At 38.9% G+C, this 17,752-nt stretch overlaps 1 protein-coding gene across 1 annotated transcript; it reads right to left on the minus strand.

The window, feature by feature from the left end:
- Nucleotides 1–5: 5 nt before the first annotated feature.
- Nucleotides 6–10,935, minus strand: LOC112459537 (maternal protein pumilio-like; the record flags this gene model as incomplete). Its single annotated transcript, XM_025023708.1, has 11 exons — nucleotides 10,684–10,935; nucleotides 9,321–9,704; nucleotides 8,114–8,351; nucleotides 5,358–5,522; nucleotides 4,285–4,404; nucleotides 3,553–3,624; nucleotides 2,522–2,816; nucleotides 1,804–2,044; nucleotides 1,078–1,468; nucleotides 119–287; nucleotides 6–21 (listed from the first exon to the last, which is right to left on the minus strand). Coding segments are annotated over exons 1-11 (2,343 nt in total), but the record flags the coding sequence as incomplete, so codon positions are not given.
- Between the last annotated feature and the right edge of the window lie 6,817 nt (nucleotides 10,936–17,752).

The following is a 17,752-nucleotide window of genomic DNA, read 5'->3' on the forward strand; positions in this document are numbered from 1 at the left end:
TTCATCATCACGTTCAGCGCACTGCGCGATGAGAAGAGAAAAAAAAACAATCATTAGGCTTTCGAGAACATTCGATTTAAATCCCCTAAAAATGCATTCAATACGAAAGCGCACTCACTTGTCGTTGAAGCCGCAAACTTCTTCAATCAGTACAGCGCGTTCCTGTCTTGTAGCATGAGTCACGCATTTTTCAACGACATTGCTCGCAAACTTGTGCTGGGAAAGAGCGAGTACTTTGCCTCTAACGCTGCTGATTAATTGCGCTTTATCTTCTGGCTTACCGTGTTCTATGAAAAATATAAGTAAATATCATTATTCATATTGACATATTCAGTCGAACCTCGCCAACTCGAACCTCAAAGGAGCAGAAAATAATTCGAGTTATTAAGTATTTCGAGTTATCAAGATTTCGAGTTATAAAAGTGTGAAAAAAATTCGACTTATAAAGGTTTTGAAATTATACATAAATAACTAAAAGTTACCGCAAAAAAACAGAGTAACAAAAAAATTTTAATAACTTTAATCATTTTAAAGAAGTAAATTCATATTTATTTATAAAGATGCATATAGAGAAGCTGATGTAAAATCTTTTTACTTTGAGTTATAAAGGTTTTATTGATCAAAATTCAAGATACAGAGGTCAATTTATAATATTAACCTCTATATCTCAAAACAATTCTTATAGAGGTAAACTAAAGTATAATTGGTACGCCGGAAAAATACTTCGAGTTAATCTCTTTTTCTTCGACTTATAGAGGGTTTTTCAAAGGAATGAAAAAAATTCAAATTATAAAGGTTTTCGAGTTAACGAGGATTCGACTGCAATAAGATTTGAGTTAAATTAATAGTAATGTAAATAGTATAGCAATGTTCATTTTCATGAATAGTAATAGCGATATGTAATAATAAGAATATTTAGAAGATAAAGATAATACAAATACCATATTACTTTTACTAATAATAATACATTTATATCGTCAATCATCAATCAATAATGTATTGAAATCTTTAAATTGGTTTCATCTAAAAAATCTTTAATTCTGATAATCACATTGATATGAAAAAAATGATATTTACCAAGCACATGTTGAATGACGTAATTGCCATATTGATCCTGAATTAGTTGGTCAGTGGAATTGTGCAACTCTTGCAGGATTCCTTGAGTTTGTTCAGGAGTGCAATGCTCGAGGATACGTTGGATCACTCGGCAGCCATACGGATGAGTACTCAGAGAGTATACCTGTCCCGCAAAAGCTCCTATCACGAACTGCAATGCTCGCGGTTCAACGCACTCGATGCATTTTTGTACAACGTGATTCCCGTTTTGATCCTTAACGCACTTCAACACATGCCCATCCAGTTCCCGTACGATTTCCTGTTGCTGTTCCGGTCCGATCGACTCGAGAGCCTTCTGTATAACTCTGCAGCCATACATTTGCAGTGCCAGTGGTAAAACATGTCCGCGAACCTGATATAAATGAAAAAAATTATAATACGGAGAAACACTCATAAGATATCTTTAATATAATTATTTGATAAAATATCAGACTAGTGCGTAATCACGGTGATCAGATGACACGCAAAATTTTTCCTCATATTTAATATAGCTAGAGTCGTGATTAAAAGTAATAATAGCAATATAGTAATAAGATTAAGTAAATCTATTGACAATCTAAGGCTGGTTACATTCTGAGAATGTATATAGAAATTTACAGAAAAAAATATTCTGCACGAAATAAATTACAGTGAGTTAGTTCCAATAAATTCTCCTGGATAAAATAATTTTTCGGTACTGGAATTTACCTTTTGGGCGAGAGTCGATTTCTGTTCCTGTGTGCCGTATTCGAAGAACTTCTGAATAACGTAATTGCCGAAGACATCTGTCATAAGGGAATATGCAGAGGAAAGGATCTCTTGAAACACGAGCTGTTTCTCGCTAGCCGAAGCTCGTTCCAATTTCTGCTGAATAAATCGCGAACCATGCTGATCTTGACTGAACTCGACTATGTGATTAGCCAAATCGCGTAACTGAAGACTCGGGAAACTGAAGAGAAAAAAACACGTATAATTTATTAGCGCATTGAGCAACTGCGCACTGGGATAAAGCTACTGATTACGATATACCACGTCAAAAACAAGAGATCATATGTAATATATTCTCGCAATATGCATCATGTTCTTTTTTCGCACACTATTTGCGCTTAGAATTTGAAGACTGCTGAAGACTCTTTCTTTATCTTCTTAAATTAACAGGTATCTTAATTAATTATAGAAATATGTTTTTCAGAGAAAACAGAGGAGATACGTGTGGATAAAATTTCATTCAGCAAGATAAAAAACAAAAAGCAAGACAAAAAGAACCTTGTCACAACAGATTTACCGGACGGATTTCTATTCTACTCACAAACGATGACATTTAAGAGAATTAATTTATTTTTATAATAGTGCAAAAAAATGTATGATTTCGTTGCCGAGCTCATAATTTAAATGTTATAACCGTAAGAAATCCCATCAATTTTACCGATTATTTCGAAAATCTTCCAATAGGCGGGATCGTCCTCCGGAATTTTTATCGCTGATATTAGCAGCACCTCCACGGCCAGGCTTGCCTACGAGATTGGGAAACAGAGAACTACTAGAGCCAAACACTCCATTGGCTGTTAGGGTGGGTACCGCGCTGGCGCGGAACTTGGCTTCAGCACCAGGAGCTGCTGATACTCGACTGGCTCCTCCGACAAGACCACCCAGAGATCCCCCTAAAGTCGGCGGTGGTGTTAATGACAGGCCCAAGGGACTCGGTGACGCGGTAACTGTACCTGCATGACAAATCAAAGCGGTTAATGACAGATTCTTTAATCAATTTGGAGTCGATTCGTCCTCGAATATCAAAAGTCGTCGTCATTTGCGGACGACCTTCGATTTCAAATATCACATATCTTTATAAATAAAAACAAAATTTTACTACAGCGATATCTATCTTAACCCTTAAATGCCACACCTCTCAAGAATCTCGTAAGTTCACTGAGGGGCCTAAAAGACCCCAGCATGAAAAATGTCTCCTTACTCATTGATTTTTTTATCTTTAGTTATGACAATTTTTTTCAATGTTGTTCAAGATCTAGAGAAGAGTATAAAATGCTAATATTGTTCAAATTTCAATTTCGACATAGCATAAAAAATTAAGTAAACTGAGTACTGCTAAGTGTACACACGGGTAGGTCAATCACTCAACTATCATCAATGAAAGCATGAGCTCCATTTTTGGCAAGAACATTTCAAAACATTTCATTCTAAAGGGTCTGGGGTCCGCTGGACCCCACTGGTCATTTAAGGATTAAATCAAATAAATAAGATTAATTATTTCGACTACTGAGAAGCTTAGAAATTCCAATGCATAAGTCTCTTATTATTAATTACTATTATAATTAATTAACAAAATTCCACTAATTATTGGACATATTCGTTAAACAAAAATCAACTCCAAATTTTCTGAAATTACATGAAGAATAAGATGAGCACTCGTATCTAGTTATGCTCGATCTGTATCTGTACCTGTGTCTGTATATTCTTTGCAGGAAGTACCTGCATTTGTAGCTAAATACACTCTGTCCCAGGTACCTGTATCTAGAGAAAATAGTACTTCTTATCTCACTGATCGTGAATGATGCGCTGTACAATTTTTGTACAGAAGCAATGTACAACAGTGTACAACTGTATAGAGGCTAAGTCTAATCCCGTGGGGGGGTATTATGTTAAAATCGCTACAAATTAAAGTGACGTAGGTACACTGTGTGATCGCTCTCTGACAAAACAGTCATCCTTGCGGGCGTTTACTCATTCCCAATTAAGACGTTTTCAAGCATTAGGATGTAACATAATTTATACGTCGGGATCAGTTTAAAGAGAAGGGTAGTGTTGTTATCATAGCTGAGTTATGTATACAAAAGGCATGTGTACAAATGGATTACAATATATTATTAAGACACAATGTACAACATAGATAATCGAGCGTCTATGGCGATTCCGAGATGCCTCATAGCCGTCGTGTACAGGCGTCTAAAACGGAACACTTGAATCCTCGAAAGTATCCTCGCTACACGTTGAACATACGGGGAAATGAGACGATAAGAAAAGCCGACAAAAAACGAGGCTATTTCAACTTTCATTATCATTTACACCTCTCCATACGTTTTCTGCGCAACGGGGACATTCGAACGTATCATTCTAGACGCCCTACACCCCGTATATCAAAGTACATTTCACACACAACAAAACGGTTCTTACCGAGGGCGCCGTAACTCTGAGGCCACTTCGCCCGGCTATATTCCAAGCTTGGACTGAAGGCTGAAGTATTTCTATCAAAGGAATCTCGTCTGCCGGTTGAAGACGCACCGAGGCCTAAACCTGCACACAAGACGGACACCGTCATCTTTACACAAGATGCTCGAGGGCAACTGGTATCGAGCATATACAAGAGACGTGACGATCAAAAGAATTGCGATAATCAACAAATCGACACAAACGCTCTACTGAGAAAGGCACGTAGCTGAAAGAGAGTTGGCTATATTCAACACGAAAGTACAAATCAATTAGGTTGTATAAAGCATGCAAACACCTTACGTTATTTTTCATTCTCTTTTTTGTACATAAAAATCCGTTACACACCACCAATATAGAGAGCCAAAAGAAATTTCTCCGGTCCCAGGAAAAAAATACTCGAGTTGATAAGCTCAATATTTCAAAGAATGTCTCTTTTTCCATAACGAGATAAAGTAAAATATACATATTTCTATATACAGTACTTTAACACAAGGGATTGACCCATGTCTTTCTACCGTACTATGCAATTACCGAACAATTACAACGTACGCAGTAATCTATTTTTTCCCCGTTTCTTTTTCTTTAATTTGATCAGTTACTAGACAGGTTTTTCATACGCGGGATCATATTTATTTTACATTTCCTTAGCACTTTAAAAATTATCGTTATTAAGTCGCTAATATGTACAAGATAACTACAGAAATTGAAGAGTTCGTTTCTAATCCATATCCTTAAAAACCGCAAATTACACATATATACATGTTATGAATTCACGGAAGGTTCCGTAAGTATCTGGTTTTCAGGAGTACAGATACACCATTCAGTTTTTCGCCTGAAAAAATCCGCGGGTTTAAGGAATCAAGAAAGCGCCGTTTTCCTGGAGAATAGAGAGAATTCGCCGAGAGCAAGGTGCCCGAAGAGAAGGAGAGGGAGAGGGGGATTGGGATGAGGAGGAAGAGGAGAATGAGGACGTGGATAAGGATGAAGAATAAAGTGGGATGGAGGAGGAGGATCGAGCACGATCGGGGGTCATATACCTGTATTCTGCAGTTGGGCAGGCGAGCCCAATGCTCCGAGCGGGGAGCCGCCGTATCCTAGAGCCGCTAAACCCGCGGCAAGTCCAGAACCTTGCTGCTGCGCCTGTTGCACCGCAACTGCCTGAGCTTGCGCGACCACCGCTGCTGCGCTGCACGCCGCCAGACCTGCACCAAAAGCCCGCAACCCACACGCGCTTTCTTAGTCGTCGTAAGTGTTGATTAGCGTATGTTACCGAGCCTTACACCGTCTATGAAAAGCCTAGCAATCTACATATCGCAATCGCGTATCCGCGAACGTGGGCATCGTATAGGAAAGCTCGGAAGAAGTCGAATTTTGAGCCAAAACATCGATTCTGCGCCGCGATCGTATCGTAGATAATTTCCGAGGAAAGATATATGCACAATCGTAAGCAATTAGTTGTATCATTCATATCTTTAAAATAATTAAAGTAAAGTAGCAAATATAAAATAATATTGATTAAACAGAAAATTTAATAAAGATATTTAATAATTTATTAAAGATATTAAAAAAAACACGTTTTCAAGTTCGTATTCCAAATGTTGAACTCTTTGTGTAGCGGTATTTATTTTTTCACGTTTTAATAACCGTTCTTTAATAACTCCAACCGAAAGTCCCCGGGTGGAGTTCCAAAAACGGCTGACCTCCGATTTCGATGAAACTTTGTGAAAAGCTTCGTTTTGGGTTAAAATAAAAGCCCTTAAAAGAAATTTTGGCGACTCCTATAATAAAGCCTTTTTTTTAAATAAAAAATATAGGGTTTCTCCCGAAAATGTCCGTGCCCCGATTTAGGTAAAACTTTGTAAATAGGTTCCTTTTAGATAAAAAAGACATATACAAAAGGATTTTTTGCAACTCCAAAGTTTAGCAACTTTTTTAACATTTTTGCAAGAGTGAGCCAATAATCAAGCATCTTAATTCAAGCAGTTAGGTATCACGCTGGGAGTTTGTTTAGTTTTATTATGCGGGGAAAGAGGCTCCGCCGTAGACGGAGCCCCTCCCCCGCCTATTTGTGTACTGTTTATTATACACATGTATTGAAGGCACACTGTGTCTTCTATTGGCATAAAAGGCATAAATGACTAATATATATGTCGAAATAGTTCACGCATACACTTTCCACGCGAGACAAGTTGTCACATGGGTTCGTGGCGTGCTTTACAAGCTCGTTTATATATATGTTACAGTTAAAACCCGAAATTCGTCAAAACCCGAATTTACTGGTAAATTCTAGTTTTAACTAACAATTAGTTAAAACTAGAATTTACCAGTAAATTCGGGTTTTGACGGATTTCGGGTTTTAACTGTAATATATATACATACTAGCTTCTGACCTTGATTATTTACATTCTGTAGTATTCGGTCTATTTGGCGTGTTTGTGCTCATATTCTATCAGTCATCTTTTGTCAATCGTTGTTGCAAGACTGATACGACTTAAAATGAAGCTTTTTTTCAATATTATGGCAAGAACCTACTGCTTCCACGCATACACTTTTCACGCGAACCGAGGTTCACCCCCACCCCCCCTGCTTTCGGGGGAAGTGCGGTAGCCCCTCCCTCGCTTACGTGTGTACTGTTTATACACACACAATTAAAGTATTATTTAAAAATTCATATTAACTTTCCACGCGTAAAAAGTTCACGCATGTACTTTGTAAGGCACACTATGTGTCTAGTTTAAAAGATGTGCAGCCCCCGCAGGGAGGCGGAACCTACTGCCTCCACGCATACACTTTTCACGCAAACCGAGGTTCATCCCCCCCCCCCCATCGCTTGCGGGGGAGAGGCTATAACATCCCGTAGAATTATAAAGGTCTTCGTATATTTTTTATCATTTTATCTTAAAAAATGGCTTTATCATAGAAGTCGCCAAAATTCCTTTTAAGGGCTTTCATTTTAACCTAAAACAAAGCTTTTCACAAAGTTTCATCAAAATCGGAAGGCGGCCGTTTTTGGAACTTTATCCAAGTCCCCTATTATGAGATAAGCTCCTAATATGCGATAGCGAGGTTTCGAACTTTCTTCTATTAAATAAACAATGTTCATCAAAATGACTATAAAATCGTCAACTACAATGTAGACAGACAGTTTTGTGAATTTTTTCTGATTTTTTTAAATACTTTAAAGTAGGGAAAAATAGCGTCAAATTTGAGAGACCCACGTACACTCCGAGGGTGCAAAAAAAAACGTACAGACGGAAGGTTAAATTTAATCACTCGAAATCCGACGATTCTTTAGATGCGACAAACTAGTAAAATTATCTTCTCTCTGCTATTGCGCACGGTACCCTTTTATTTTGTGGACGGGCATAGGCACTGTCCTCTTTTGTTACTCTATCGTCGCGCATACGCTTATCTACGACACACAGAATCGTGCCATCAATGGTATATATATATCCTCTCGTTTTTTTCTGGTTGCAATATTACATTGTGTCGAGTGTATTTTACGCGTATTTACAGGGAACGGACAAGTCAACCGTGAACAACAAAGTGATATCACTAACAGACATTAACGATAATGGCACACGTTAACGTATTATAATCGGACAACCGTCATATAATTTCGTTTCGTAGCACACAGACATGCATTACACACGTATTACACGACAAGGGAAGAAGGAATGAGGGATAGTCTTTACAAGATGTTACACACAGTATGATTTTACAAGACTTCTTACAGGTGTGTTTACAAAGAGAACGGTGGTAGTACGGCAAAACGGATTTCCGTTAGACTCACCTAGGCATTCGCCGGGTGTAGCGTTGCTATGCGATGTCGGGGTCGGTTGAGAATATAGGTTCGGTGGTGGTGCCGGTGGACCTGGTGGTGGTTGAGACGGGGCTCTGTTCACGAGAACTGGTGCAGGACTAACTAATCTCATAGGGGTCGCCGCCGAACTTAGTCCGCGCACGCCTCCCATAACGATGGAACCGTTCTGATCGTAATAAGCCGGTATCACCTGATACTGACCCTGTACCTGCGGAAAAATTAATTGCGATACATTAATAAACCATGCTAACCAAAATGTTGATCAATCATTCAAAGTCAATCAATAATAGAACTTGGAGAAACTAGAAAATAAAAATTAAGAAGATTGAATTTAAATAGCTTCTTGTAGCTCTCGTAAAAAGAAGTACGTGTCTTCAGAGTTCTATCTTCAGCCATGTAAGGTTTGAGCTCAATTTCTTTCAGAAAATATGTAATAATCTGAAATGTCCGACTGTTTATGCAAGCTCCGTGTGAATCACCAAGATTTCTGTCGCGTTCATTTGTATCGCTACCCATAAATACAATAAACGTAACTCGCTCCAAATTGAACGTCTAATTTTACAAGTCGGGAACATCACAGCCGCGCGTTCCTACCTTCTCCTCCACTTGTCACAGTAGTAAAATATCTAGAAAGACAATGTGGCAATCTCTAATTGGTACAACGAACGCAGCTCCACGTCTTATATCAAGCAAAAACAATCATCGGCCACTCACGGGAACGGGCGAGCGAGAAAATAGCTTTCACAGAATTAGAAACACATCTAATTCGCGCTAATTCGTGAGTTCTCTATCTATATCCCGCCATCAAGCCTAAATTTAGCCCCTTTATTTAACGATCATGTATCATCGCGGTACTCACAGTACCTATATACGCGTGATTCGATTTATTTCGAAAAATGCGCAACGTGTGCACCTTCGTAACCTCGGGAATTTAAAAACAAACTCCATAAAGAGATGTCCTTAAAAAAAATAGCAAAATTCCCATTTCTTGAATTTTTGAACAGTTAAAGATAAATTTAGCTACATGTTCTCCGAGAAGATGTTCCTCGGAACCAAATCACGGCAAAGAGATGTCTTCCATTTTTATTTGCAAACGCGTGATCAAGAAAATTGTCATTTCTTCTGCTTTCTTCTATTTTTTACGGATCTTGACGACTAATGTCGGAGGCTGACTCACCGTTTGTGCCAGATTGTTGGCGGTATCCTGCGCGGCGGCGGCCGCGGCCGCTGCCGAAGAAGGGGTGAGCGGTCGCCGAGGTGGCGGTGGCGCGGCCGCCTGGGGTGGTGCCTGCGGCAGCAATCCGGCCGGATAGACCCAGGGCCCGACACCATAGTACTGCGGTACGACGGGGGGTGCGCCAGCTATCAGCGCCCCTACATAAGGCTCTTGACCGCTGATAACGGTGTAAGGAGCCGTAGGAAAGTTCTGTTGCTGTTGCTGCTGCTGTTGCTGTTGCGCTTGGGACGCGGCTAGGTACTGTTGCTGCTGCTGCTGCTGTTGCTGCTGCAGAAGTTGTAGCTGCTGCGGAGTTGCGCCTTGCGGCTGACTGCGGAACAGTTGCTGAAAGAAGAAAAACAAAAAGGATTAATTATAACGCGAAGAAAGGTTTCTTCTTTTAATAACGCTAACGTTCGTAACGAAAGTAATTTGTTCTTGAAAATTAATAAAATTTTTTGCAGTAGTTTCAATTTTCGCAGATACCTCGATATTTGAGTGGCGATACGTGCAATTACGATTTCTGCTAGTTTCATATTGAGAATATAAAGTTAAATGAATGAGGTTCACAGATTATCAAGAAATAATTCCATTAAAACCGCAACGACGATATAGCGCTGTTGATTGCCTCAGAATAGAGTTCGGAAGACTTGTTACCGATACATTTGGGATAGGGAAGAATCTATTGTCGGTTGAAAGCAGAACAGACATAAGAATCGCCAATTGAAACATTCCATCTAAATGGCCAATAATTGCAGAGTATATCATATCAATTTGTTAAAATCTAAATGCGAGTTTCGAAGCTTTAGCCAAGACAAGCGTCAGTGGATCGGGAAATTAAAAAACCTTAGCAATGTATAAAGATCTTATCCCAAGAGCAAGTACTCCATCGAACATTACACAAGCGAAAAATCTTCATTGTTATTATTCAAGACATCAACGTGAAAAATGTTACGTGTTACATGTTATATATAATGTTTTCTTTTTCTGTTATTATTCAAATTGTTCGCCTTTGCACGTCTTTACATCGTATCTTCAAAGTTAGCACATCCATTAAGAAGAAAGATTAAAAAGACAATTAATAAATACTCAATATGGATGTTAAATCGAATATAAAAGATGAAACCAAAGGCAAGAACATCTTTACAAGAACCTCTTTGGTTTTTTTTTTTTTCACGACGACCTGGCGATATATCGAGCTTTCCTACTAGGGGACCGTATCAAGGAGGAACCATGTAATGTTTAAATCGCGCCAACGGCCGAGACGACCTTTCGGCTTCAAGGTTCGGTGACGGCATCGTATTATCGAGATAATCGTACAGACCAGGGTTTTCAGCACGAGTATCAAGGACGGAGGCAAGTGATGGCTGCCACCACTGCCGTCTGGAAATGGCGCAAAAGACAACTCGGCGTTAAAGCCGAAGAAGACGACTAAGATCACCTCCATTTCCATTTCCATTTCCACCTCCACCTCCACCTCCACCTCCACCTCCACTTCCTCCTCTTCTTCCTTCGCCTTCTCCTCCGGTTGGTGGTCGACCTGGGTCGACGACCCCCCGCGGACGTTCACCGACATGCGTTCCGCCTCTTCTTCTGCGTTCCCCGGACCGCGCCGGTGAGGTGAGATCGTGCCGTAGACTTTTTAATTGACCGACAAACGTGCCATGATTCGGCACGACGCGGCAAAATAGCGACAGAATTATATGTATGATGGAAATGCCAAAAGTATAACGCAAAAAGAGATAATTCCACTCTCGTCCAATAAACGTACGTATTAAAAAAATGAGGCGTAAAAAAAATGAGGCTTTTCTCTTATTGGCCGCGTTCAGGCAACACGACTGTTGAGTGAGCGCTCATTATGATTGGTTCTTACACTTAGATCCGGAGAAGAACCAAAGGTAAAAACCAATCATATTAAAGAATCGCTGACCACTCACTCAACAGTTGTGTTTCCTGAATGCGGCCATTTACTTTTTCGCGCGATTTCCGATCGAAATAAACGCGAGCGTTTTTATATATAAACGTGACATTCTAATATCTCTTCCGCGTAAATTAAAATCTGTAAATCTTTTTCTTCTTTTACCGAAGAAAATGAAGATAAAAGAATATCGCGGCTCCACAGCTGAGACTATTAAACTTTAATAGAAATGATTGGCGAATGAATTTTTTTTTCCTTGATGTTATCGGTCACCCACCATATTACGATACGAGTTACAGGGCGATCGATAAATTTAATAACATTATCCAAGCCCGAGTTCCTGCAACCTTCAAAGTTACGAGAGCTCGGAAATAAATAGAAACATCGACCGAACGGCTGATTTCTTGCACGAAGCGTGGAAAACTTAAACCATTCACGACACGCTCCAACCCTAAGAGGCAACGATGCGTTTCGGGTATTAACCTCTTCCGGAAACGGCTCGAGCTTGACTCAAGGCCATAGTTACACTTGACCGTTGCTCCTTGCACGAGAGAAGTTTATTTTCCGCTGGACATCACATAATGATTAATAGCTGAGTTTCTTCAATTTATTAACATGTCCCACCGTTCTAAAAATAATCTGAACATTTATATGTATATCTTGGAGCAATCGCTAAATTACTTCATAATTATAGTTCAGTAATCAGTAGCGTATCTAACGTATAGCTTATTTATTTTACACGAAACTTGTTTTTATTTGTATTCATGTAAGAGAAAGAAGAAAAAGATAAGTCGCAGATAGCACGGTTCTTCTATCAGTTCTACACCGATGCATTTTAATGCAATAACAAAAATTTCATTCCAAACAAAAAAGTAGTATAATAAAGAACATTACCATTGCAAGGTGCGTACGTGTGAAATACGAGCAGCTCATTAAGGTCAAATATCGTGTTCAAGAGATTTTTTTCCCGAACGTTGAACCGTTAGTCAAAGAGGCCTTATGACATTGATCAAGACTCGAACTGATACAGGACGCCGAAGGGAACAGTCTCATTAAAACGCTAATATAGTATATCCCATTCCGTAGTGAGTCTGTGTTTATCTTACACCTCTAATTTGTTCAATAAAATCATTACCTTATCGTCGACCGAACACACGGCTAGCTCGAGATAACTAAATCGTTATTTCTTCTTCGCATCGTTGCGCATATCTGATTATAGCAATTACTATTCGTTTGTTGCAATTTGTCGCCGAGCATCATATTTATGCCGAGCTCTTCGAAACTCCAGTCTTACCGATTATCTTTTTTTATTAGCGTATCATTTAATGTCTTACTTTTGAGAAAAGACTTTGAAAATACTGCGGGATCACTCAGCGTCAAGTAAAACCTCAAAGTAGTCTTGTACGAATCATTATAGCCATCGTTGCTCTCGAGAATAAAAGAACCGAAACAAACGGAAAATTACGGTGATTTCGCGTAAAAATGGCAGTGTCAAACAGAAGAAAAAAAGAAAGAGAAATTTGATAAAGCACGTCATATCAGGAAGAGACAGTCGCTCTCGAACGGGGAGGCAAAAAATGGCGCGGTACATTGTGGGTGAGAAAGGGGGTGAGTTACACTCCTGGAAATGTGAGTCATTGTTAAATATGTAAGACTTCCACCGGCAGCTTGCAAATCGTCGGCCGATGATATGGAGTCTGATTTCCTGGCTGTTAAAAATATCCGCCGCGATTACACCGTCGCGCTTTTCGAGAACACTTCGACTGAAATAAACGCTGTACTCCTGATTAGAACCATACGATATGTTACGAAAGTTCACCTGAAGCCCTCAAGAATTGAAAGTATTATAAAAATATTTTATCACACCTAGAATAAAGTCTCACACCAAATTTCTTCAGAGACGTGTATAAAGACAAGAAGTGCTTAGATTGAAGAATTCAATTCATGCCAGTATGGTATAAAGTTCGAGAATATAGCACATTCGATGATTATTGTATATAAGACTAAAAAAATGGTGACAGATCTTTGATAAGAAAAGAAACGTTGAATAAAATCTTTTGTTTACATTAAAAAATTAAAGAATAAACTGTGTAATTGAAATGTTAAATCAATAAATAAGGCAATAGAAATATTAAGATTTATTGATTTTTGTGTGAATAAAAAATATCTCTATTTTTATACAAGAGTTATACACGTGAGTTTATGCTTGTAATATACGTTTATTACATTATTCCACGTCTTTGAATAATTTAAGATATCGTAATTAAAAAACATATATTGTCTATTGCGAATAACAAATCAAACGCTTGTCACTGCAAAGCTTTTATCGAGTAACAATACATAAAAAAGTGTACATCATTAATTTTAATAGAGAAGTTGCCGCGAGAAACTTTCTAAGTGAAAGAATCAAAAAGCATACCTAACTGATTACGTAATCAGAAAGGGAAATATATATAAATATAAATTTTCTTCTTATCAAGGTATTATTGTCCCGCGGTAAATGAATAGAGTGCCAACTTTTCTCCTATACTCATCAGTATCCGGATAGACTTTCACTGATCTGCGATAGCCTACTTATTATCTTTGTTTAATTACTATTTGCACTCTCTTTCAGCTAGCACAAAGAATCGTATTATATCTAGTAGCACGCGTCGGCGCGTTTCTGCGATTTTTTTATTGTGTGGCATTGTATGGCACAATCGTGCACTTTCTTTTGTCGATCAAAATGCTATATTACAGAACATTTTTAAGCCTCAAAACTAAGGCAAAAATCTATTTTAAAATAATAAATTTTCAATCGATGTTTTTAATCCTGTCTTATCATTAATTCCTCTTTTATTATTTTTTTTATTTGCACAGAATGAGCAATACAACTAATTGATTTGAATAAGCCGCTGTTTTGAATGTATGCATTTTTGTTAGCAGCGCTTTGGCAGTTTTAGAGAGCACACGTGGAAAATTAATTATGGAACGCTACCCGGTGTAACAGCGCGTATATGCATTGTAAAAACGTTTTATCAAAATAATTCGTCAACGACTGTGACTTTACGCAAGTTACGTCAAGATTTCGGAATAATGTGCCAAATATCAATACAGTTCGTTAATTAGTGGCAAAATGTGAACAAGTCAGTGATGATGTCAGCGATAGTGATGCATGGTGTCTGGTCGATAGTGCCCCACCTAGCTGTTTGCACACCAAAAAACTTTGAAAGAGTTCGTGAAAATATTGCCGAAAACCCCGAGACCTCTACCAGACGTCGTGCCCAGGAATTGGGCATTATTTTTACACATTATCTTAAAAAATGATTTACAATTGCGTCCATACTTGTCAAACAGTCAAAGTCCAAATGGACATTTTGAAGAAAATGTTCCCGGGGTGGTTAATTTCCTGTCTTGGCGATATCATCTGGCCGCCGAGATCGCCTGACTTAACAGCACTGGACTTTTTTTATGGGAATAACTTAAAGATAATGTATATGCCAATGAACTAAGCACGATTGAGTAGCTAAAGGACACTATTCGAGAAACTATTATAAATATACCTCCTCCCGAGATCTACCAAAATGTGATAAAAAATGTGATCAAGAGAGCTCGAGTTTGTGCGACATTAAAAGGCGCACATCTGTAAGACATTATATATTCCACGCGTAATTTTCAAGTTTTAACAGACGATTTAGATTAAAAAATCTGTTGCTCTTTATTTCATCTAAAAGTTAATAAAAACACAAATCAGTTATGTATATTGCCCATCCTCTATAATTGCTTGTTACCAAACGCAAACAATTTTTATTTTCTCGCAAAGGCGTCAGGCGCGAGTCGGCAGGTTCAGCGAAAGGCTTTTGATTTACCGATTCATAAAAAAGCGTAGCGTAACGAATGATATAAGAACAATTAGGTAAGAGATATTCCGTTGCTGAATTCCTCGCGAGTCATCCGCGGAAACGAGTTTGAGAGTGACGATGGTTCGACGACCTTCCTTCTCTCTGCGTGCCACCGTCGTTTGCCTTTCATAACCGGTGCGTTTTAATATTTATCGTCGGTTCATCTCGCGGCGAGTGCATATTTCGAAGAATGTCAAATATTTCGATTCCGATCGGCTATCGATTTGTCCATCTCTCGTCCTACGATCTTTTATCATTATAAAAGAAACACATTCGTGTGCCGCAATTTCGCGATGCATGCTTCCCATGGCACTTGTCATTAAACATGGATTTATGAACAGAAATAAGTTCTCCAGAACAGACGAAAAGTATCGACGTTAACGCCAATGTCACTCGTGATAATTTTCTCTTTTTTTTTTACTATAACATGTTACTAACACTTCGGTGCGCTAATAGTTATTTGTGTAACAAGTGAGATAAGATGAAAATTCCCGGGTGTGGAGTTTACGCACGAGCCGAAGGCGAGTGCGGTAACCGCACCCGGGAATTTTCATCTTTACACACGGCTTACACTCCCTATTTTATGTTGCAAGTGCCTGGAAAGTGGTCTATCACGCACGCGTAGCGTGCGTAATGGGGCACTTTCCATGCACGTGTTGCATAATAAATATTTATCGCGTAACCTACTATGTTTCATTCGGAGAATCATTCTACGCTCTATATAATAAAGCATCGCAGCTCAGAGATCGGGTCATCAACACTGTGTGCATCCAATCTAATTGGATTGTTGCTGATCTCACATCCGAGTGCGCATCCGTCATGACGTACGTCTTATCGCACTACAATGTCACAATCGCGAAAATTAGCAATAATAACGCGGATGTTCCATGAGCAATGGAGACCGCGGCAAGATCGCGCAAAAAAAAAACTCGGAGAAAAATTCCATCTAGTAAACAATTCCACATTCAAAGCAAACTATTTATGTATTTAAGAAAAATCTGTACGAAAAATGATGCGATAATAAAAGAGTTCAACATAAGTCACGTCGTCGGAAAGACAACGTATACCTACTCTTCTCTCGTTCAATGTTTATTTTGTCCTCGAACGAATTTACAATTCTCTCGATTTGAATTGCATTCGACGCCATGCACAAACATGCATAGACCTCTGAAAATCAATAATTTGCGCGCAAAAAATACAGGTAATGTATACAACGAAATCTGGATTCAATTCTAATTCAGCGTTATGGAAAGTTCTGCTGACTAGTTCGCCGTGCATATTACCGCTCGCAGATGCATATAAATGTTTCACCGCCATTCATTCCGAAAACTCCGACCTGGCGGGCGCATGTGTGCATGTATGCATGTATGCATGTGAACGAGAGAGAGAGAGAGAGAGTGTGTCGCGGAAGAATAGTTTAATGCCTGCGAATGATTTATCTCATTCGCAATGTGTCGAACAATCTCTTGCGCATTTTGAGCTACTATCAAAAAAATTTTTCCAATAAAGGTAGATTTAAGGTATATTATAGAATGTATAAATAATTTTATTAATTAAAATCTAAATATTTAGAACGATACGATTACGCGTGTATGATTGTCGAAGTAATCTACTGCATAATCTACTGCAAAGATAAAATATTGTCATTGCTATTCCATCTCCGGTAGTCAGTAACTTTAGAGAGATCATCTCTCTAAAAGTTTATTAAGTTCCGAGAGCGACTGAACCTCATGCTAATACGTGAGAAGATTAAACGGTCCTGATCTAAAAAAAGAATAATCTCGTGGATATCGAGCGATCGTTTGGTCGCTTGAGAAACAGATGAAGCGCGATATATAATTCTCGTGGAAGTTGGAGTATCCGCGTAAAATAAAAGTATAGCGACGACAAACCGCGGCGGAGTCCGTTACTTCACCGCTCCGGAGCACCGTTAGCTCACCTGGCTGCGTGTACGGAATATACAGGGTGCCGTGAAGAGAAAGAGGTCCACGGTTCATCGTACGAGATCCGGTTGCCACTTTACGACGACGTACATCCATACATCGCGCGATTCGTGTCATTCGATTTTCATTGCGAGTATTACGACGCGGAAAATGCGGGTTAGGGAGAACGACATTAACCTGCTCGACTATGTCTTTCCTCTTCCGGATGTGTCGATAGTACTGATTCGCGTTGAACGTAGTCTCAGTCCAGTTCTCTCCGTCGCAACCGTCTCTACGTGCCATTGACCTCCGCTTCGGCAAGTGACAGATTGCCGGATCGGATTGTAAATCCAATAAGCAACAAGTCAATTTTGAGCAACAATTCAACCCTTTTGCTGTTAGGCGAAAAAATGCTTTCAACAAAAGAGTTAATAAAATTATAAAAAGGATACTTTCTGGGAGTTTTTCTGAGTCGCTGAATCTAAATCTGAGATAAAAATTTCAACATTTAAAATGGCAGATCCAACAATTCGTCCGATTCGCATCTACAAATTTGTATTAAGAGTTTCTCGCTGTTCTCAAATTCAAAATCAAAATTTTTGAATTAACAAATTTCACTTTTTAAAACAGAATTAGCGGCTTCAAAAATACTTTTTTTTATGCAAATTGAAC

The sequence above is a fragment of the Temnothorax curvispinosus genome, unplaced genomic scaffold (genome assembly GCF_003070985.1).
Source record: "Temnothorax curvispinosus isolate PA1 unplaced genomic scaffold, ASM307098v1 QBEX01009901.1, whole genome shotgun sequence".
NCBI classification, from domain to species: Eukaryota; Metazoa; Arthropoda; class Insecta; order Hymenoptera; family Formicidae; genus Temnothorax; species Temnothorax curvispinosus.